General features: G+C 38.9%; 1 protein-coding gene and 2 long non-coding RNA genes across 14 annotated transcripts in view; 1 reads left to right on the top strand and 2 right to left on the bottom strand.

The window, feature by feature from the left end:
* RAPGEF6 (Rap guanine nucleotide exchange factor 6) overlaps positions 1-24,302 on the bottom strand; it is a 234,567-nt gene that overhangs the window by 148,033 nt on the left and 62,232 nt on the right. For 11 of the 12 annotated variants that reach the window (XM_032299185.1, XM_032241306.1, XM_032300644.1 and 8 more), the window contains exon 4: positions 22,507-22,590. The exons of the other annotated variant lie outside the window; for it this stretch is intronic. In XM_032299185.1, the coding sequence (XP_032155076.1) occupies positions 22,507-22,590 (84 nt within the window). The remainder of the gene's footprint in view (positions 1-22,506; positions 22,591-24,302) is intronic. 12 annotated transcript variants of the gene reach the window in all.
* Positions 1,661-15,782, bottom strand: LOC116530944. Its single transcript, XR_004260302.1, has 3 exons — positions 14,865-15,782; positions 5,093-5,095; positions 1,661-1,694 (listed from the first exon to the last, which is right to left on the bottom strand). It is a non-coding gene; the product is annotated as an uncharacterized LOC116530944 (long non-coding RNA).
* LOC116531886 lies at positions 18,852-20,642 on the top strand. Its single transcript, XR_004260724.1, has 2 exons — positions 18,852-18,910; positions 20,602-20,642. It is a non-coding gene; the product is annotated as an uncharacterized LOC116531886 (long non-coding RNA).

Raw genomic sequence — 24,302 nt, 5'->3', positions numbered from 1 at the left:
CTCACTCTTATAATCCCAGCACTTTGGAAGGCTGAGGCAGGTGCATCATCTGATGTCAGGAGCTGGAGACCAGCATGGCCAACATGGTGAAACCACGTCTCTACTAAAAATACGAAAATTAGCTGGGCATGGTGGTATGCACCCGTAATGTCAGGTACTCGGGAGGCTGAGGCGGAAGAATCGCTTGAACCTAGGAGGCACGGTTTGCAGTGAGCCAAGATCACGTCATTGCACTCAAGCTTGGGTGACAAGAGCAAAACTTTTTCTCAAAAAAAAAAAAAAAAAAAAAAATCCTTTTTAAAATTTAAATTTCATTAGGATGGTAATGTCTCCTCTTTTACGCCTGATTTTGGAAATGTATAATCTTTCTTTTTTTATGGTTACTCTAACTCAAAGTTTATCAACTTTTGTTGACCTTTTGAAAGAACCAACTTTTTATTTCATTGATGTTTCTCTATTACTTTTGTAGGTTTTAATTTCACTGATGTCCTCCTGAACCTTCCTTCTGCTTGCTTTTGAGTATACTCTGCTCTTTCCATTCTTACGATGAAAACTCAACGTAACTGAATCAAGATCATTCTTTTCTCAAAAATATGATCTAAATTTCCCTGTAAGGACTGCTTTAGTTGTATCCCACAAATTTTTATGTGTGTTCACTTCCATTGAGTTCAAAATCTTTTCTAATTTCTCTTGTGAAGTCTTCCTTGGTTTATCGTTCACTTACAAATTTGTTATCTAAATTCTCATATTTGTTTCTGATACTGATTTATAACTTAATTCCATTGTAGTCAGTGGACAAACTTCAAATGATTTCATTCTTTTAAGTTTATTTAGACTTGTGTTATGGTCCTAGATTATATCCCCTATCCTGCAGAGTGACCCATAAAATCTTGAAAAAAAAAAAAGATTATGTATCAGATCAAAGTGCTTCGTAGTACTTTTCAAGCTCTACCTTTACTAATTTTCAGTCTAGTGGTTCTATTATTGAAAGACTTTTGAAATCACAAGCTCTAACTATTCAACTACTAATCCTTTCAATCTGTCCATTTCTCCTTATTTTGAAGCTCTGCTATTAAATATGCAATAAAAATTGCTATGTATTGCCAATGTATTAATCCTTTTAACATTATGAAATTTTGCTCCTGGTGTCTAGTAATGTATCTTGTCTTAAAATCTATTTCACCTCACATGCTAGTTCTCTCTCATGAATATAGCTTGCCTGGCACATCTCTCCTTTTCAACTTATTTGTGCTTTAAAGCTGAAGTATGTTTCTTATAGACAGCATATAGTGGGATCTTGAATTGTCATAGAACCTGATAATCTCTTTTAATTGGAATGTTTAGACCATGCACATGTAATGAAATTACTGACTTGTCTGGATTATGTCTATTATTTTCCTTTTTTTTTTTTTTTTTTTTTTTTGAGACGGAGTTTCGCTCTTGTTACCCAGGCTGGAGTGCAATGGCGCAATTTCGGCTCACAGCAACCTCCGCCTCCTGGGTTCAGGCAATTCTCCTGCCTCAGCCTCCTGAGTAGTTGGGATTACAGGCATGCTCAGCTGATTTTTTGTCTTTTTAGTAGAGACGGGGTTTCACTATGTTGACCGGGATGGTCTCGATCTCTTGACCTCGTGATCCACCCCCCTCGGCCTCCCAAAGTGCTGGGATTACAGGCGTGAGCCACCGCACCCGGCCTTTTTTTTTTTTTTTTTTGAGATGGAGTCTTGCTCCGTCACCAGGCTAGAGTACAGTTGCACAATCTCAGCTCACTTCAACCTCTGACTCCCAGGTTCAAGAGACTCTCCTGTCTCAGCCTCCCAAGGAGCTAGGACGACAGGCACATACCACCCCATCTGGCTAATTTTTTTGTATTTTTAGTAGAGATGGGGTTTCACCATGTTAGCCAGGCTTTGATCTCCTGACCTCGTGATCCACCCACCACGGCCTCCGAAAGCGCAGGGATTACAGGCATGAGCCACCGTGCCCAGCCCATTTTCCTATTTTTTAAAAGTCTCATCTTTTCTCCTCCTCTTTTCTTCCTGTTCTACCATCATTTCTGTCAAACCAGTATTTTTGTTTAGTGTCCCATTTTAATTCCTTTGTTGATTTTTTTAAATGCTATTTTCGTTACTTTTTTTTTTTAGAGATAGGATCTCACTCTGTTGCCAAGTTGAAGTGAAGTGTCATGATCATAGCTCAATTGCAGCCTTAAACTTCTGGGCTCAAGCCATCCTCTCCCCTCAGCCTTTTGCACAGCAGGGACTACGGGTGTGCACCACCACATGTTTTTTGTAGAGACAACGGCAGATCTCAAACTCCTGGCCTCAAGTGATCCTCTCATCTTGGCCTCTCTCAAATCACTGGTATTAAAGGCATAAGTCACTGTACCTGGATGATTTTGTTATATTCTTGATGGTTAATGTGTGGGATTGCAATATGCTTCAGAAACAAGGAAACGTGGTCCACCCTCACCACTTCCAATCAATAACATAATGGAGACTCTTGCCAGGACAATAAGGCAAGAAAACCCATTAAAGGCATACAGGCTGGAAAGAAAGAAATGAAACTATCTTTATCATAGGAGAGTGATCCCATATATAGGAAATTCTAAGGAACCTACAAATATAAACTACTAAATCTAACAAAAGATTTTATCAAGGTGACAGAATATAAGACCAATAAGCAAAAACCAATTTTATTTCTATATATGAGCAATGAAATGAAAATGAAATTAAGACATAAGTCCATTCATAATCACATTAAGAATAATAAAATATTTTAAAATGATTTAACAAGGCACTGCAGTTCAGGCCAGTTGTTCTGGCACTTCAGGAGGCAAGATATATATAGGGCCAGGCTGGGGAACATAAGAAAAAAAAGAAAATGATTTAACAAAAGTATAAGACTTGTACACTGAAAAATACAAAATATTGCTGAGAGAAGTAAAAAGATAAATATATGCAGAAGAAACCCATGTTCATAGGCTAGAAGACACAATATTGTTAGGACTGCAATTCTTCCCAAATTAGGCTATACATTCAAATTATTTCCTATCGAAACCCCAACCGGCTTTACCGTATAAATTAACAAACAGATCCTTAAATGTATATGGAAAAACAAAAACCTAAAATAGCCAATACCATTATAAAAATGAACAAAGTTGTAAGACTTGCTGGATTTGAAAAGTTACAATAAAGCTAAAATAATCAAGACACTCAGGATTGGTACCAAGACAAAAAAATAGTTAAATGAGACAGAACAAACAGTCCAGAAAACAAACACATACATTTATAGTTAACTGATTTCGAGCAAAGGTACCAAGGCAATTTAATGGGGAGAAAACAGCCTTTTCAATAAACCATGCTGGGTAAAATGAATATGCAAATATCCATATGCAAAAATATATATACAAACAAAACAAAAAAATTACCTTACAATGGCTCACAAGCCAAAACGTAAGAACTAAAAAAAACAAAAAAAAAATTCTAGGAAAAACTTAAGATTAAGTAATTGAGGTTGATTTAGTTGAAGATTTCTTAGCAATGACACCAAAAGCTCTTCTCTCAAAAATAAACCTTAAAATAGATATCATCAATATTAAAGTTTCATGCTTCAAAAGACACTATTAAGGAGCCACAGACAGGCCGGGTGCAGTGGCTCATGCCTGTAATCCCAGCACTTTGGGAGGCTGAGGTGGGTGAATCACAAGGTCAGGAGTTTGAAACCAGCCTGGTCAAGATGGTGAAACCCCATCTCTACCAAAAATACAAAAAAATTAGCTGGGTGCAGTGGCGGGCTCCTGTAATCCCAGGTACTCTGGAAGCTGAGGCAGAAGAATGGCCTGAACCCAGGAGGCAGAGGTTGCACTGAGCCGAGATCATGCCACCGCATTCTAGCCTGAGCAACAGAACAAGGTTCCGACTCAAAAAAAGCAGCAGCCACAGGCTGGCTGGGTGCAGTGGCACACACCTGTAATCTCAGCACTTTGGGAGGCTGAGGCAAGCACATCACTTGACGTCAGGAGCTAAGACCAGCCAGGCCAACATGGTGAAACCCCGTCTCTACTAAAAATACAAAAATTAGCTGGCTGTGGTAGTAAGCGCCTATAGTGCCAGCTACTTGGGAGGCTGAGGCCAGACAACTGCTTGAACCCAGGAGGCGGAGGCTGCAGTGAGCCAAGGTTGGTCTGCAGCCTGGTCAGCAGAGCGAGACTCCGTATATAAAAAAAGAAGCCACAGACTGAGAGAAAATACATGCAAACCATATATACGATATAGAACTTGGATCCAAAATATATACATTCCTACAACTTGATAAGACAGCACAATTTAACAACGGAGAAAAAAATCTGAACAGACACTTCACCAGAGAAGGTACAGGAATATCTAGTAAGCATATAAAAAGTTCTCCTGACACCAAGATGGCCAAGAGAAGCCAGCACCGGAACGCAGCTCCCAGCGAATGAGACGCAGAGGGCTGGAGGACTTCATGGTTCCAAACGAGGTGCTGGATTCTTTTCTACAGAACTGACAGGGCACTGGAATTGGGCCCAAGGAAAGGAGCCGCAAGGCGAGAGCCGCCGGGGGAGGGGAGGCATGGCGGGGAGGGGGGAGTGCAAATCAAGATGGGAGAGGCACGTTCCCATTTGAAACGTGCAGCTGGCTAGGAGGGTCGGGGGACTTCATCCCCTTGGTGCTCCGTTTCAGATCCAGTGCTTGCCTCATCCCTCCTGCAACCCTGGGTCCACGAGAGCCCTGCTAGACGGTGGGGCACGGTGGGTAGCTGATGCGAATCTGGGCAGCAGCTACTGCTGGGCTCCGCAAGTTACCGCAGGGACCTGGGCGGGAGTTTGGACTTACGCCAGCGGGACCATCCCACAGAGGGAGGCAGAGGTGAAAGCAGGGCAACAAGCCCTAAGGCCGGCAGGCCCTAGCCCCACAGAATTCAAACTGAAGCGCTCGCTAGAGAGCTTGGCAGCAAATACACCAGCTTGACCCCAACCAGGAAGGTCGAGCTCTGGGGGAGACGCCATTGGGAAGGCAGGGCCAATTTCACTTGCAAACAAATTCCAAGTTAGGACCACCCACTCAACAACCTGACTGAGCCTAAGAGAGCCCAGCAACGCCCTCTACAGGCCAAAAAACATACAGCTCCAACCTCAACAGAAAAAAACGTCCCCTCAGGGACTCCTGAAAGCACCAACTTCAAAGATTAAAGGGAGATATAACCACAAAGATGGGGGAAAAAACAGCGCAAAAAGGAAGAAACCACCAAAGAACAAAACACCTCTTTTCCTCCCAGGGATCACAACTCCTCACCATCAAGGGAACAAAATGAGACAGAGAATGAATCTGATGAATTGACAGAAGCAGGCTTCAGAAGGTGGGTAATAACAAACTTCTCTTCAGTTAAAAGACCATGTTCTAACCCAGTGCAAAGAAACTAAGAACCTAGAAAAAAGGTTAGACAAAATGCTAACTAGAATAACCAGCTTAGAGAAGAACATAAACGACTTGATGGAGTTGAAAAACACAGCACAAGAACTTTGCAAGGCATACACAAGTTTCAACAGCCAAATCAATCAAGCAGAAAAAAGGATATCAGAGATAGTAGACCAAATCAATGAAATGAAATGAGAAGGCAAGATTAGAGAAAAAAGAGTGAAAAGAAATGAACAAAGCCTCCAAGAACTATGGGTTTTTGTGAAAAAAAAACCTAATCTACGCTAGATCAGCATACCTGAATGTGACGGGGAGAATGAATTGAAGTTAGAAAACACTCTTCAAGATATTATCCAAGAGAACTTTCCCAACCTAACAAGACAGGCCAACATTCAAATCCAGGAAATACAGAGACCACCACAAAAATATTCCTCAAGAAGAGCAACCCCAAGGCACACAGTTGTCAGATTCACCAGGGTTGAAATGAAGGAAAAAATCCTAAGGGCAGCCAGAGGGAAAGGTCGAGTCACCTACAAAGGAAAGCCCATCAGACTCACAGCAGATCTCTTGGCAGAAACCCTGCAAGCTAGAAGGGAGTGGGGGCCAATATTCAACTCCTTAAAGAAAATAACTTTCAACCCAGAATTTCATATCTGGCCAAACTAAGCTTCATAAGTGAAGACGAAATAAAATCCTTAACAGACAAGCAACTGCGGAGAGATTTTGTCGCTACAAGACCTGCCTTACGGGAGCTACTGAAGGAAGTTCTAAACAGTGAAAAGAATAACCAGTACCAGCCACTGCAAAAATGTACCAAATAGTAAAAAATAACGATGCAATAAAGGAGCCATGTCAATTAACAGGCAAAAGAACCAGCCAGCAACAAAATGGCAGGATCAAATTCAAACATAATAATATTAACATTAAATGTAAATGGCCTAAAAGCCCCAGTCAAAAGACACAGACTGGCAAACTGGATAAAAAGTCAAGAACCATTGGTGTGCTGTATTCAGGAGACTCATCTCGCATGCAAAGACTCATATAGACTCAAAATAAAGGGATGGAGGAAGATTTACCAAGAAAATGGAGAGGAAAAAAAAAAAAAATAAGGCAAGCAGGGGTAGCAATCCAAGTCTCTGATAAAACGGACTTTAAGCCAAGAAAGATCAAAAGAGACAAAGAAGGGCATTATATAATGGTAAAAGGATTAATGCAACAAGAGCTAGCTATCCTAAATATTTATGCACCCAATGCAGGAGCACCCAGATACATAAAGCAAGTTCTTCATGACCTACAAAGAGACTTAGACTCCCACACAATAATAGTGGGAGACTTTAACACTCCACTGACAATACTGGACAGATCAACGAGACAGAAAGTCAACAAGGATATCCAGGACTTGAATGCAGATCTGGACCAAGAGGACCTAATAGACGTTTACAGGACACTCTACCCCAAATCCACAGAAAACATTTTCTTCTCAGCACCACATTGCACTTACTTCAAAATTGATGACATAATTGGAAGTAAATCACTCCTCAGCAAATGCAAAAGAACAGAGATCATAACAGTCTCTCAGACCACAGCACAATCAAATTAGAACTCAGGATTAAGAAAAGCACTCAAAACCACGCAATAACATGGAAACTGAACAACTTAGTCCTGAATGACCAATGGGTAAACAATGAAATGAAGGCAGAAATAAAAACGTTCTTTGAAACCAATGAGAATGAAGACACAACATACCAGATCCTGTGGGACGCATTAAAAGCAGTATCTAGAGGGAAATTTATAGCAATAAATGCCCACATGGGAAACAAGGAAAGATCTAAAATCGACACCCTATCATCAAAATTGAAAGAGCTAGAGGAACAAGATCAAAACAACTCAAACGTAGAAGACAAGAAATAACTAAAATCAGAGCAGAACTGAAGGAGACAAAGACACAAAATACCCTTCAAAAAAAAAAATCAATAAATCCAGGAGCTGTTTTTTTTTTTTAAAAAAAAGATCAACAAAATAAACCACTAGCTAGGATAATAAAAAAGAGAGAAGAATCAAATAGATGCAATAAAAAACAATAAAGAGGGGATGACCACCAATTCCTTGTAATACAAACTACCATCAGAGATTACTACAAACAACTCTATGCACATAAACTAGTAAACCTAGAAGAAATGGATAAATTCCTGGACACTTGCACACTCCCAAGACTAAGCCAAGAAAAAGTTGAATCCCTGAATAGACCAATAACAAGGTCTGAAGTTGAAGCAGCAATTAGCCTACCAACAAAAAAAAGTCCAGGTCCAGACGGGTTCACAGCTGTTCTACCAGACATACAAAGAGGAGGTGGTACCACTCCTGTTGAAACTATTCCAAACAATACAAAAAGAGGGAATCCTGCCTAACTCTTTCTATGAGACCAACATCATCCTGATACCAAAATCTGGCAAAGACACAACTAAAAAAGAAAACTACAGGCCAATATCCATGATGAACACTGATGCAATAATCTTCAATAAAATACTGGCAAACCGAATCCAACAGCACATCAAAAAGCTTATCCACCGTGATCAAGTAGGCTTCATACCGGGGATGCAAGGCTGGTTCAACATATGCAAATCTATAAACATAATTCACCACCTAAACAGAACCTAAGACAAAAACCACATGATTATCTCAATAGATGCAAAGAAGGCCTTCGACAAAATTCAACAGCCTTTATGCTAAAAACTCTCAGTAAACTAGGTATTGATGGAATGTATCCCAAAACAATACAAGCTATTTACAACAAACCCACAGCTAATATAATACTGAATGGGCAAAAATTAGAAGCATTCCCTTTAAAAAGAGGCACTAGACAAGGATGCCCTCTCTCACCACTCCTATTCAATATAGTATTGGAAGTTCTAGCCAGAGCAATTAGGCAAGAAAAAGAAATAAAGGGCATTCAATTAGGAAAAGAAGAAATCAAACTGTCCCTATTTGTAGATGACATGATTGTATATTTAGACGACCCCCATCGTCTCAGCCCAAAACCTCCTTAAGCTGATAAGCAACTTCAGCAAAGTCTCAGGATACAAAATCAATGTGCAGCAATCACAAGCATTCCTATATACCAATAACAGAGAGCCAAATCATGAGCGAACTCCCATTTACAACTGCTACAAAGAGAATAAAACACCTAGGGATACAGCTAACAAAGGAGGTAAAAGATGTCTTCAAGGAGAACTATGAACCACCCATCAAGGAAATAAGAGAGGACACAAACAGATGGAAAAATATTCCATGCTCATGGTTAGGAAGAATCAATATTGTGAAAATGGCCATACCGCCCAAAGTAATTTATAGATTCAATGCTATCCCCATCAAGCTACCATTGACCTTCTTCACAGAACCGGAAAAAACCACCTTAAACTTCATATGGAACCAAAAGAGAGCCCGCATAGCCAAGACAATCCTAAGCAAAAGAACAAAGCTGGAGGAATCATGCTACCTGACTTCAAACTATACCACAAGGCTACAGTAATCAAAGTAGCACAGTACTGGTACCAAAACAGAGATACAGACCAATAGAAGAGAACAGAGGCTTTGGAAGCAATGTCACACATCTACAACCATCTGATCTTTGACAAACCGGACCAAAACAAGCAATGGGGAAAGGATTCCCTGTTTAATAAACGGTGTTGGGAAAACTGGCTAGTCATATGCAGGAACCTGAAACTTGACCCCTTCCTTATACCTTATACAAAAATTAATTCCAGATGGATTAAAGATTTAAACATAAGAACTAACACCATAAAAACCCTAGAAGAAAACCTAGGCAAAACCATTCAGGACATAGGCACAGGCAAGGACTTCATTACTAAAACACCAAAAGCAAAGGCAACAAAAGCCAAAATAAGACAAATGGGATCTAATTCAACTTAAGAGCTTCTGCACAGCAAAAGAAACAATCATTAGAGTAAACCAGGAACCAACAGAATGGGAAAAACATTTGCACAATCTGTCCATCAGACAAAGGGCTAATAACCAGAATCTGCAAAGAACTAATGCAGATTTACAGGAAAAAAACAAACCCATCCAAAAGTGGGCCAAAGATATGAACAGACACTTTTCAGAAGAAGACAAATATGCGGCCAACAAACATATGAAAAAATGCTCATCATCATTAGTCATTAGAGAAATGCAAGTCAAAACCACATTGAGATACCATCTCATGCCAGTTAGAATGGCGATCATTAAAAAATCTGGAGACAACAGGTGCTGGAGAGGATGTGGAGAAAAAGGAACACTTTTACACTGTTGGTGGGAGTGTAATTTAGTTCAACCATTATGGAAGACAGTGTGGCGATTCCTCAAGGATCTAGAAACAGAAATTCCATTTGACCCAGCAATCCCATTACTGGGTGTATACCCAAAGGATTATAGATCGTTCTATCATAAAGACACGTGCACACGTATGTTCACTGCGGCGCTGTTTACGATAGCAAAGACCTGGAACCAACCCAAATACCCACTGATGATAGACTGGACAAAAAGAAATGTGACACATATACACATATGGAATACTTTGCAGCCATAAAAAACAATGAGTTCGTATCCTTTGTAGAGACATGGATGAACCCAGAAACCATCATTCTCAGCAAACTGACACAATAACAGAAAACCAAACACAGCATGTTCTCACTCATAGGCAGGTGATGAACAATGGGAACACCTGGGCACAGGGACGGGAACAACACTCACAGGGCTAGGTGGGAGGGTGGAGGGGAGGGGAGGGAGAGGAATAACACCTGGAGAAGTGCCTAATGTAGGCAACGGTGGGGGAGGGATGGAGATAGCAAACCACCATGGCATGTATATACGTATGCAACAATCCTGTAGGATGCAGGACGTGCACATGCACCTCAGAGCCCAAATACAATTAAAAAAAAAAAATCTCCTACATCACTCATCACTACTGAACTACAAATTAAAATCACAGTAAGAAACTGTTAATATATACCCAAACAGTAAATAATATAAAAGACTGTCAATACCAAGTAGTGGTCAAATGTAAAGTGGTACAGTCATTTTGTAAACAATTTGGTCTTTTCCTAAGAAGTTAAGCATGTTATATAAAAAAGTTATAAGTTATATAAAAAGAAGTTCTAAGTTATATAAAACAGAAATTCCACTTCTGCATATCTATAAAAGAAGTGAAAACACATGGCCATATAAAGACTTTCATGCAAATGTTGACAGCATTATTTGTGACAGCCCAAAAGTAAAAACCAAAAATTTTTGAATTTTTTTACCTTCTGAATGGACAAAATGCAGTATCAATGAAGAACTAAAGACAATGTACCACTTTTTTAAAAAACAGACACACTAGCCAGGCATGGTGGCTCACGCCTGTAATCCCAGCACTTTGGGAGGCTGAGGCGGGCAGACTGCCTGTTCCCAGCTCGGGAGTTCGAGACCAGCCTAGGCAACATGGTGAAACCCTATCTCTTCTAAAATATAAAACATTAGTCAGGAATGGTGGCGTGCGCCTGTAGTCCCAGCTACTCGGGAAGCTGAGGCAGGAGAATTCCAAGAACCCAGGAGGCAAAGGTTGCAGTGAGCTGAGATCATGCCACTGCACTCCAGCCTGGGCAAAAGAGTGAGACTCCATCTTAAAAACAAAAAGGACATACTAGAATTGATAATGTGCTAAAACATGGGTGAGCCACAAAAACATTATGCTAAATGAAAAAAACTAATTAAAGAAACTATACAACATATTATTCCATTTACATAAAATAGAAGAAAATGTAAAATACTCTATATTTTACTGTTACAACCAGAAACAGTTGTAAAACTATACAACATATTATTCCATTTACATAAAATAGAAGAAAATATTGTGAAGAAAAATAGAAGAAAAAATAGTGAAACTATACAACATATTATTCCATTTACATAAAATAGAAGAAAATGTAAAATACTCTATATTTTACTGTTACAACCAGAAACAGTGGTTGATGATAAAGGTGTGAAAAGTACAGACTACAGAGGGGCAACCAGGTAAAGGGGGCATGCACAAAAAATTTAAAGGTAAGATTAAATTTGGTGAAAAACTGAATGAATGCTTCCAACTCCCATATCTCCAACCTCAATTACTTTTGTTTTGTTTTGTTTTGTTTTTGAGATGGACTCTCACTCTCTCACCCAGGCTAGAGTGCAGTGGTGCCATCTCTACCCACTGCAATCTCTGCCTCCCAGGTTCAAGCGATTCTCGTGCCTCAGCCTCCTGAGCAGCTGGGTTCACAGATGCACGCCACCACACCTGGCCAATTTTTGTATTTTTAGCAGAGGTGGGGTTTCACTTTGTTGACCAGGCTGGTCTCCAACTGCTGAGCTCAGGTAATCAACCCACCTTAGTATCCCAAAGGGCTGGGATTACAGGCATGAGCTACCACACCCACCCAGCCCCAACTACTTTTTATTAATAGATGGAGAACAAGAATGTTTGCTCCACTCTGTCGCAACAATGTACTACAGTTTTCACCCAGTGCAGTAAGAAAAAAGAAAAGGCATTCAGATCAGGAAAATAAGAAGTGAAGTTGTTTATTCACAGATGATAAGATCACTTAAGTACAAAAATACTAACAAATCTATAAAACAGCAATTAGATTAAGTGATTTAATAAGGTTGTAAGATGTAAGATCACATATTCAATATCTCTACTCTGAAAACTGCAAAACATCACTGAAAGAAATTAAAGACCTAAAGAAATGGAGTGATGTACCTCATTCACGGTTTAAAAGAATCAACTAATAAGACAATCACTTCTCCCCAAACTGGTTTACAGATCAGTGCATTCCCAATCAAAACCCCAGCAGGTATTTTTTTTGTTTGTTTTTAATTAACAAAATGATGCTAGAAATCATATGGAAATGCAAACAACATATGAAAACAAATAACCAAAACAATTTTTATGAAGTTGGAGGATCCATACCACCTAATTTCATACTTATAAAGCTACAGTAATCAGGATAAGTGGTACCGGCACCAAGGTTGAAAAATAAGCAAAACAAAAAGCTGGGAAATACACCCACAACTATATAGTCAATTAATTTCTAATAAAGGTGCAGAGGCATTCCAGAAGACAAAAAACATTTTCATCAACAAATAGTGCTGGAATAACTGAAGATGCACAGGCAAAAAGATAAAATTTGATCCACACCGTATACCATATATAAAAATTAGTTTAAATAGATCACAGACCTACATAGATCATAGTAAAATCTAAAATTGTAAAACACCCAGAAAAAAACTTACAGAAAATTATTTGCAACCTTGGGCTAGTAACAGATTTTACATATGACCCACAAAACACAGTCAAATAAGGGAAAAATAATAAACTGAACATCTGCTCTTTGAAACACAAGAGGGAAAATACAATCCACAGATAGGGAGAAAATATTTGCAAATCACATCCCTGTTAAAGGACTTGTATACAGCATACAAGAACTTTTGAAGCACATAAAGAACTTTTGAAGCACAAAATAAGAATTTTATTCTCAAAAACGGGTCAAAGACTCAAAGAGACACTTCATAAAAGATATACAAATGACAGGCACATGAAAAGATGCTGACCATCATTAATCTTTAGGGAAATGCAAATTTAAACCACAATAAGCTATTACCATATACCAACATGTAAACATGTAACTTACTAGAGGTTACAGTGAGCTATGATTGTGCCACTGTACTTGTCTGGGTGACAGAGCAAGACCCCATCTCAAAAACAAAAAAGTAACTTAAATAAACTGACTATACCCCAAGTGTTAGTGAGAATGTGATTTAGAACAACTGGAACTCTCATATACTGCCAGTGAGAATGTAAAACGATACAACTTTGGAATAAGGCACTTTTTTAAAGGTTAAACATACACCTATCATATAACCTAGTATTGCTAGGTATTTATTCAAAATACATGAAAGTATGTATTCGCTTAAATACAATGTAGCCATCCCACTCCTATATATTATGCAGAGATTAAAGTATATGACCATATACCTTGTACACAAATGTCCACAGCAACATTCTTTGCAAAACAGTCAACAGGCAACAACTCAAAAGTCCATCAGCAGTTGAATGCTAAAGAAATAGTGGTACATCCATGTAAACTAACAATAAAATCCTAAACCCCAATCGACTAAATGGACCCCCTCTTGGCCAAGGGGACCCCACAGAAACCTTGGAAACTGAGTTCTCAGCCATGATGGGAAGGGAGGTCAGACAAGCCTTGTTATATCCCCTCCATTTTGGAGTTTAGACATAACTGATGAGCATTGTTTCTTAAAACAGAGATCATAAGGCTGACAAAACAGACCCTTTGTGGCGGTAAGATGCCAAATTGTAAATATGACCTAAGGCCATATACGGCAAGGATTAAGTCACACCTGCAGATCAATAATCTCACTAAATACCTCATTTTATTGTAACTGACTCTGATACAGCATCCTTAACTTAAACATTCCTTTCTGCTGATTCCAAGTTTTAGACAGAGCCTTACTCCTTTAACCAATTACAATTAAAGAATCTCTGGGTCCCTGTATAATCTATAAGTCCCTGCCTTTTTGGGCCAAACTAATTGCATGCCTTCCACATATTGATTTGTGTTTTTGCCTCTTAACTCCCGCCTCCCTGAAATGTATACAACCAAACTGTAATCCAACCACCTTGGGGCCACTTACTCAAGGCTTCTTTGGTTTGTGTTTTCCCCTGGCCATGGTTATTCATATTGGGTCAGAATAAATCTCTTTAAAATATTTTACAGAGTTTGGTTTTCCTGTTAACATCCATGAGAGAACACTGCAGTAAGAATAAAATATTGATACACATAAGACGAATAAACCTCGAAATAATTTTAATGAGTGCAAGAAGCTGAATGAGAAACAAAAATTTTAGAACATGTAAACTAATCTACATTGATGAAAAATGAGTAATTTTGCCTGGGGACCAAGGAACAGATCAGCTAACTATGAGAGGGAAAGTTTACAAAGCAGCATGAGGAAACTTTTTCAAGTGATAGAATTTATTATCTTTGTTAATACTGGTGGTTTTACAGATGTTTATATATGCCAAATCTTATTAAACTATACAGTAAATCGTACAGTTTAGTGTATGTGTTATACTTCAAAAAAGTTTTAAAAATAAATAAAACAAAAATTCAAGCCAAATTAAGGGGATAAAATGGTTACCAGGCAGCTTGCATCCTGGATATAGAAAGATTCTTACAGAATAATAAAATCGCCTTTGCAAAAGTTATAATAATGAGAAAATTATGACAGTGAAAGAGATCTGCTCTAACCAATCTTCATCTTTCCTTTAACCTCTAAACTGCCCTCAATCATTCCTGGGCTTATGCCACCCTAACTTTGGGAGACATTTATAGTTTAAATGATAATAGCCCTTCCCCAAAACTGAACTGCCTTTGAAAAGCTAATGAAAGAAAGACCACCAGGTTACAAGGACAAGGAGCCTGAATTCTGCTAAGATGTAGACATAAATGATTATCATTACTTATTTCAAAAGTCACAAGATTTGCAACACCCTCAATTACTCCTACAGGTAACAGTGCTATTGTAGAATCTGAGATTGGCCTTTTGAGACATCTTTTCGGGTTTTTAGCATTTCTGATGATTCATCAGTGGCCACGAGGACCCACAGACCCGCACCCCTGCTGACCAGCCCTGTGGCTCCACCCAAAACCCAGACTCCCTGGCCCACCAAACTATCCTTAAAAAATCCTAACCTCCAAATTTTGGGAGAGATTAATTTCAGTAATAAATCCATCTCCATATGGCATGGCCAGCCTTGTGTCAATTAAACTCTTTATTACAATGCCATAGTCTCAGTGAATTGGTTTTGTCTGTACAGTGGGCAGGGAGAATCCACTGGGCAGTTACGATAATAAACAACAGGAGTTTACAACACGCACACCCACAAAACTTAAAACAGATACTTCATTAAAGAAAAAACAGAAAGCAATGGCCAATAAGCATAAGGAAAAGTGTTCAATATCATTATTCATCAAAAACATGAAAATTAAAACTGGTACACACAAATGTGGATATTTGATTTACATAAAAGGTGGCGCTGAATGAGCAGGAAAAAGACATCTAGTTATCCATATGGAAAACCACTCAACATTATACCATATCCAAAACTCAATTCCAGGTAGACTACAGATTTAACTGTGAAAGGAAAACAAGAAAACTTCTGGAAAGGTAGGGGTGTGTGCGTGCGTGTGTGTGTCTGGAAAGGTAGGGGTGTGTGTGTGTGTGTGTGTGTGTGTGTCCATGACCTTGTGAAAGGAAAATACCTTGGGCCTCCAAAATCACTAAGCTAAAGGGAAAAGTCAAGCTGGAAACTGCTTAGGGCAAAGCTGCCACCCATTGTATTCAAAGTCACCCCTCTCCTCACTGAGATAAATCCATATCTGACTGCCTTCTTTGGGGAGGCTAATCAAAAACCCAAAAAAAAAAAAAAAAAAAAAAAAAAAAAACGGCAACTGTCTGCCCAGTGGCTTAGGCCTGTAATCTCAGCACTTTGGGAGGTTGGTGGGGGGGAACACCTGCAGTCAGGAGTTCAAGGCTGGCCTGGACAACATGGTGAAACCCCGTCTCTACTAAAAATACAAAAATTAGCCGGGCATGGTGGCGGACACCTGTAATCCCAGCTACTTGGGAGGCTAAGGTAGGAGAATCATTTGAACCTGGGAGGTGGAAATTGCAGTGAGCCGAGATCATACCATTGCACTCCAGCCTGGGCAACAAGAGCAAAACTCCGTTTCCAAAAAAAAAAAAAAAAAAAAGCAACCATTTGTCTCTAATCTACCTATAAGCCCCCTCCCTGCTTTGAGTAGTCCCATCTTTCCAGACTGAACCAATGCTGATCTTACATATGTTGATTGTCTTATCTCTCCCTAAAATGTATGAAACAAAACTACGCTTTGACCACCTTTGGCACAAGTCATCAGGATCTCCTGAGGCTGTGTCATGGGTGTGTATCCTCAGCCTTGGCAAAATAAACTTTCCGAATGAACTGAGACCTGTCTTAGATTTTTGGGGTTCACAACCTCAGAAACAGAAGAGACAAATTTTTCTACATTAGAATTAACAGCTAGTGTTCATCCAAAGACATTAATAACAAAATGAATATAACAATGAATAAAAAAGAGTGGGGAAAAAGTATTTCCAATAAAAATAACCAAGCAAGGTTTCTTACTCAGAATATGTAAAAAATTTCTACATCTCAGAAAGAAAAAGACAACTTACTAGGAAAATGGGGAACAGATCTGAGAAGTCATCTTACAAAAAAGGTCATTCTAGGCTGAGTGTGGTGGCTCATGCCTCTAATTTCAGCACTTTGGGAGGCCAAGGCAGGCAGATCACTTGAGGCCAGGAGTTCAAGACTAGCCTGGCTAACGTGGTGAAACCTGTCTCTACTAAAGTTACAAAAACTAGCTGGTGTGGTGTCATGTACCTGTAGTCCCACCTACTTGGGAGGCTGAGGCAGGAGAATTGCTTGAACCTGGGAGGTGGAGGTTGCAGTGAACCGAAACTATGCCGCTGCACTCCAGCCTAGGTGACAGAGTAAGACTCTGTCTCAAAAAAAAAAAATTATTCTAATGAAAATGTATTCATCAGCAGTCACTAAAAAGCAAATAAAAACTGTAATAAAATAGAAAAGAATGATTGAAATTAAGCAGCCAAAAACTTTAAAGTAAAAAGACTTATAATACTAAATATTGAGAATGTGGAACAATGGGAACTCTGACACACTCCTGGTAGGTGTGCAAATTACTGCATCAATTTGAAATACAACTTGGAATTAACAAAACTGAATGTAGGCCCACCCTGTTGAGACAGCCAAGGGTAAAGGGGTTCCCAGAAAAACTGTTAACTGGCCTGCGCACTGCCTCTTCCTGCATGGTACCTGGAATTCAATCTGCAAGGCAGGAAGCACATTAGCCGGGACTCTGGTTTTGCAGAGAATCCTTGTTTTCCATTTTTCCTTTTTGCTCAATAAATTCCATTATTCTTATCCTTCAAAGTGTCTGTGAGCCTAATATTTCATGGCTGTGTAACAAGACCCGGCTCTGAGCTGAACTAAGGAGGAAGTCCTAGAACACTGTGAGCCAACAATTCCTTGTTAGGTATATCCAGCAGAAATGCATCCACAAGTGCATCTAATATACAAAAATGTCCACAACTGCCTTATTTATAAGTAATGTTTTAGCCTGTGGATATGCACACCTTAGTAAGTGCCTCACCTCAACTATGGTGTACATATCCACAGGCTAAAACTCTTCAGACATGCAAAACTGATTAAAATTTAGGAAACTGGTGTTGAGGAAAAGTAAGATAGTCAGTTTAAGAAAAGATATGGAAGCTGCCTCTAGGTAGTGACAACGTTCAATTTCTTGATATGGGTGATTAGGCAAATATTCAATGTATAGTAACTCACTAACATGTAGATTTATGTTATATGCACTTCCCTCATACTATATTTCACAATAAAAGAGTTAAACTAGGGAGTGTTAGAACTCAGAAAACAATACTCCACACCAAGCGTGGTGGCTCATGGCTATAATTCCAGCACTTTGGGAGGCTGAGGTGGGTAGATGACCTTATGTTAGGAGTTTGAGACCAGCCGGGCCAACATGGTGAAACCCAATCTCTACCAAAAAGACAAAAAAGTAGCCGGGTATGGTAACATGCATCTATAATCCCAGCTACTTGGGACACTGAGGCAGGAGAGCTGCTTGAGCCCAGGTGGTGGAGGTTGCAGTGAGCAGAGATCACACCACTGCACTCCAGCTTGGGCAACAGAGTGAGACTCTGTCGCAAAAAACAAAAAACAAAACAATGCTCCAAAATATGGTGCTTTGGCATGCTGAGATGCTGAGTTCTTTAAACTAAAGGAGATTGGAACGACTCAAAGGCAAAATTTCTGACCTTCTCTTACCCCTCTTTCTCCCTCAAAGTGAATCACAGAAACCTCTTTCCCAATGTGAGTCACAGAAAGTAGAACTCCTCTTCCCAGAGCAAGCCATAAAACGTAGAAATGTTACTCTCCTTTTTCCCTTGAAAACCCTCATTCCAGAAAAGTCCTGCCCCATACCTGGAAGGAAGGAATGTTACATAGGTCAATAAATCTGAACAGGCCTTGCTGGGTTTGCTCCCTCAGTCCGTTTAGGGTAAAGATTTTAGGTACACAAGGAATTTCCTTATGGAAAAATTATGAGGGAGAATTACTGCACCAAATGTAGGCAAGAGGGACAACATCTGGAACTTAGGCCATTCTCTTATGCTCGTTAGTACTTCCATGCCCACTATTAAAGATTAATAGGGCTGGGCGCAGTGGCTCACGCTGTAATCCCAGCACTTTGGGAGGCCTAGGCGGGTAAATCGCTTGACGTCAGGAGGTCAGACCAGCCTGGCCAACATGGTGAAACCCCATCTATACAAAAATACAAAAATTAGCTGGATGTGGTGGTGCACACCTATAGTCCCAGCTACCTGGGAGGCTGAGGCAGAGGGATCACTTGAACCCGGGAGGCAGAGGTTGAGGTGAGCTGAGACTGCACCACTGAACTCCAGCCTGGGCAATAGAATGAGACTCCGTCTCAAAAAAAAAAAAAAAACACCTCAATAAAGATTAATGCAAAACAGCCAGGTGAGATGGCTTAAGCCTGTAATTCTAGCACTTTGGGAGGCCAAGACAGGCAGATCACTTGAGGTCAGGAGTTTGAGGCCAGCCTGACCAATATGGTACCCTATCTCTAGAAAAAATACAAAAATGAAGCCTGACCAATATGGTACCCTATCTCTAGAAAAAAATACAAAAATGAGCTGCGTGTGGTGGTGCATACCTGTAATCCCAGCTACTTGGGAGACTGAGGCAGGAGAGCTGCCTGAATCCCAGGAGACGGAGGTTGCAGTGTGCTGGGATCACATCACTGCACTCCAGCCTGAGTAAAGCAGTAAGACTCCGTCACACACACAAAAAAAGGTTAATGGAAAACTACAGCAACCAAGAAAAAGGCAGGACAATTGAAGACCCACCAAAAGGAAAGTTTTATTCTAACCACAAAGAACACAGAACAGAAGTTTTAGCTGAGACAAGAAATACTGAATGGACAGTGAAAGATGACAGAGGCATCTACTATAGCCTTGGGACCAATTATAGAAACAAGGACTGTAGTAAGCTTCTCACATTTTTTCTTTGCTTACTATATATATAGTAGAAGATATTGAAGGTAAACTTTATAAGGTAGTCTTTAGTTCACAGAATATTCAGAGGCACTATGAAAGAATATATATAAATATAGCTAGGAATGATTGTTGTGATTGTGTGTCTCCTTATCTGGGGGAAAGGGTAAAAACTTCATTTGTATAAAGGATAGTTATATCTTGCTGGTAGACACAGACTGTTGAATGGTGTTTAGAAGCATTCGTAAGGAAGCTGAGCAGCCAAGGGAGGAGACTGTGACAGTTTTTTATTGCCTCTCCAAACATACTGGCTCTTGGCTTCAAATCTACCCTTTATTGCCCTACTTTGTGATAAGGATGTGAATTCTGTAAATGTTCTCCTTTGCCAACTGAAAATATTACAGCTTTATCAGCAGAGGGTGCTAGAGGAACACTTCAGTAGGAAAGTCTTTACTCTGCAACTGGGGGGTTTCCTGTCTCTGTCCCCAGCTTCAGGGGCCATCTGCCTCATGGTAGTTGGGGGGGGAGGCGGGGTCTCCTACGTGCCACTCCTGGTCAGCAGTTTCCTTCCTGGCATCCTTGACCAGATGACTGTGAACCAGTTCTGGCCCACAGCAACTCAGTGAACATTTCTGCTATTTATTGGGCTGCAACTAGCATATTCTTCAACAAAGTCTGAACTCTACAGTTATGGGGAAGGGGTCTCCCTTTCAAGTTTGTTCTGTCCTTGGAAACTCACTCTCCGTTGTAGGGTATTCTGCTTTATCCTTCTTGGTAGCTTGATCCCTTGAAATAGTTTAATTTTAAAATTAAACTTTACCTGCTCAGGCCAGGCACAGTGGCTCATGCCTGTAATCCCAGCACTCTGGGAGGCCAAGGGGGGCAGATCACTTGAGGTCAGGAGCTTGAGACCAGCCTGGCCAACATGGTGAAACCCTGTCTCTACTAAAAATATAAAAATTAGCTGGGCGTAGTGGAACACACTTATAATCCCAGCTATTCCGAAGGTTGAGGCAGGAGAATGGCTTGAACCTGGAAGGTGCAGGCTGTGGTGAGCCAAGACTGTGCCACTGCCCTCCAGGCTAGGCAACAGAGACTGTCTCAAATTAAATAAATAAATAAATAAATAAATTAAGTAAATAAATAATTGAACTACCTGTTCCAATTAGTGTGGTTTCTGTATTCTGACTGAAGCCGCAAAAATTATTTACTGCTTAATATATGCTAAGCACTATTCTAGGCAGTTTGTTTGCAGTAACTCACTAATCCTAAAAATGAACCTCTAATAGCCAATTATAAATCTTTCACGCAAAAGATACAAATTCTCTATTCAGCATTATTCTTTAAAGATTAAACTTCCATAATCATGTTTGCTGAACAGTTCATGATTACATTAATGCACATCATGACTGTTCTAAAATCTCAAACATTCCTATTATTTATTTAAAAAGATAAACATTGTCTTGATTACAAACTACTAATGAATTACTGCAGCTGATTAAGGGCTATTAAAAGTCCTCATAATACATTCTTGACTATTCAGAACAGCAGGAGTGCTAAAAAAAAAAAAAAGAATACTAATAATCTTAAAACATAACTGTAGGCAGTTATCAATCCAGTTTATTGAGTTCTCAAGGGCTAACAATACAAATTCATTAATATGAGTTTCACAAATTCCTTTTCACGAAAAGGAACAACGGCCAAAAGGCACAATGACTATATATTTATAAATACAGTCAACTTCATGTGTTATTCAACTAGTCAACAGCACATTTCATTTAACCAAAGGCCAATGACGTAAAGTTTCAGGAGTTAAGACATGAATTCTAAAATGACATCTAAATTGAGATATCCCATATCCTGACATTTATGTTAAATACTTACGCCACTAAATTAACTACAATTTGAAATCTTATTTTGAAAGCCTAGAAATTTCTTCTCAATATTATGGGAAAAGAGTCACTAAAAATTATATTTTTACGTCACCAAAGCTTAAGTTGAGACCCTAAAATCTTAAAAATTACTAAGAGAATTCCACAATTGACCTTCTTTTCACCACCCTTCTCTTCCTTTACCTAGTAGTTATGATGATAATTAACCATTATTTTTAACAGCCAGGTACTCAGTTCTAAAAGCTTTATAATAGAGTAAATCATTTATTTCTTAGAACTAGCCTATGCTATGAAAGTGGTTCTATTACTTGGCTCATTTTACAAATGAGCAAAGTAAGGCACAAAGAAATTAAGTAATCTGCCCCAAAAATGGTAAAGCAGGTATGAACTCATGAAGTATGGCTCCAGAGTGTGAGTCCATATAGACTTCTGTTGAGAGCACTGATAGTGGTTTCCTAAAACCTCATGACAATACTTAAGTAGGTACAATTATTATCCCCATTTTTCAGTCAAGAAAACTAAAATTTGTCCCAAGTCACATAACTAGTGATGAAATCAGAATTTTAACTTAGTTGATTTACTCCAAAAACCAGTTTCTTAACTATTATATCACCTCTATGCATCTAATAACAGCAATGAATCCAAAATCCATTAGATATATCAAATTGTACATAAAACTTATTTTCAAAGGGGAAGAACATGTCATAATGTAAACTTGATTATACCCTCAGAAATACAAAAGATTAACTGATTCCTGCCAAGTATTTCCAATGGTGCCAACAAGCAAAGACATTTAAAAGATGTATCACCAATTGAAAGAAAATACACATCCTATACAAAATAGTTTTGAGAAAAAATAAATGATTGTAATATTAACTTTGCCTGCCATATGCAATAAGCAGCAAATGTAAACGTACCTGCAAGGAGGTAAGACCATGGAGTCTTTCACAAGCACAGATCCAGAAAGCAGGATGTACCAACATCTGGCAATTGTCTCTGAACTGTATAAATAAGTAAATAAGTGAGTTTAAAAATACACATGATCATATGTATATGAATTCAATATAAAATATATTCTGTTAATAGTACAAATAATTAAAAATTAAGTAATGCTATCTGGAAATTGGGATATTTTGCCTGTTGCCTAAGGTTTCACATAGACCATGTTTACATGAAATAAAAGTATAATCACTACCTTAAGGTATAAATTTCATAATATGTTTATTATCATCTTACTAATTATATTATTAACTTCACATCCTTCATTTTTGTGTATCAGATGTTTAAGATTAACTTAAATATTGTACTATATCTGCATATTAGAAAATTTTCATTTTAATAATTTTATGTATATTGAAGACTATTATTTGGAAATCATACTTTTATTAATTTTTTCTTTTTTGAGACAAAGTCTCACTCTGTCACCCGGGCTGGAGTGCAGTGGTGCGATCTCCCCTCACTGCCATCTCCAGCAACCTCTGACCTCCTGGGTTCAAGTGATTCTTCTGCCTCAGCCTCCCAAGTAGCTGGGACTACAAGCGTGTGCCACCATATCCAGCTAATTTTTTTATTTTTTAGTAAAGACAAGGTTTCACCATATTAGACAGGCTGGTCTTGAACTCCTGACCTCGTGATCCACCCACCTGGGCCTCCCAAACTGCTTGAACCTGGGAGGTTGAGCCTCCATGCCCAACCTGTATTTTTATGTTTTACCTTCATTTTCAATTACAATTTAGATCAGAGTGACCTGTTTATTTCTTCTAATTTTTATTAGAACAAACATTAAAAAAAATCCACCCAAGCTTCCATTTTATATGTGTTTGGGGGATAAATACCAAATGACTTAAATATGTCAACATTTTAGTTAGGTTAAATCTCCAATGGAATTCCATTATCTTGTGAGATACTAGTTTATATAATCTCATTTCTTTCTGTTTCTCTCTCTTTCAGATATTTTTATCTACCACATGTAAACCTTCAATTAATTCGAATGTCTAGAAGATTCTAATATCTACTAAAAAAAAAAAAATAACAACCAAATCTTTCCTCTGAATTACAGAACTATATACCTACCTGGCTGTTCATTTGACATGTCACTTGTATATTTAAAAGACAACTCAAGTTCAACAGTTCAGAATCTACTTCACTACCATGTCCTTCACACTTAGATCTTAAAGCATTCTCCCTTCAATAAATAGTAGTGCCATTCTTCATTCAGAAACCATAACATCCAGAGTAAGGTTTCTGAATCAATACTATTGCTTATCACAAAACGGGAAAACTGTCAGCTTTCCAGCAGGTATATAAAAATTCTTTTTTTTTTTTTTTGTTCCAAGAACTATTACAAATTCTTTATATCACTTTTCCTCTTAACCAAGGGAAGGTGCAAATCTCCTACTTAAGGTTCTTTTGTTTAAAAATCCTACTTCCTTTTTTTGAACAGGATTTTTTTTTTTTCTTTTTAAAGAGAACGGGTTTTGCTATGTTGCCTAGGCTGGAGTGAGTGGCTATCAACAGGTAGAATCATAACAGCAATACAGCGTCAAACTCCAGGTCTCAAGTAATCTTCCAGCCTGAGTAGTGGGGACTACAGGCATGTAACAATGTGCTGGGATGAAATATGACTTCAAGGCATACCCATAATCCCAACACTTTGGGAGGCTGAGGCAGGAGGAGAGACTAATTCAAGACCCGCCTGAGCAATACAGTAAGA

Source organism: Sapajus apella, unplaced genomic scaffold, assembly GCF_009761245.1.
Source record: "Sapajus apella isolate SASKATOON/1434 unplaced genomic scaffold, GSC_monkey_1.0 scaffold1, whole genome shotgun sequence".
NCBI classification, from domain to species: Eukaryota; Metazoa; Chordata; class Mammalia; order Primates; family Cebidae; genus Sapajus; species Sapajus apella.
Note: the sequence above shows the minus strand (reverse complement) of the source record. Positions and strands in the feature narration are given on the sequence as shown.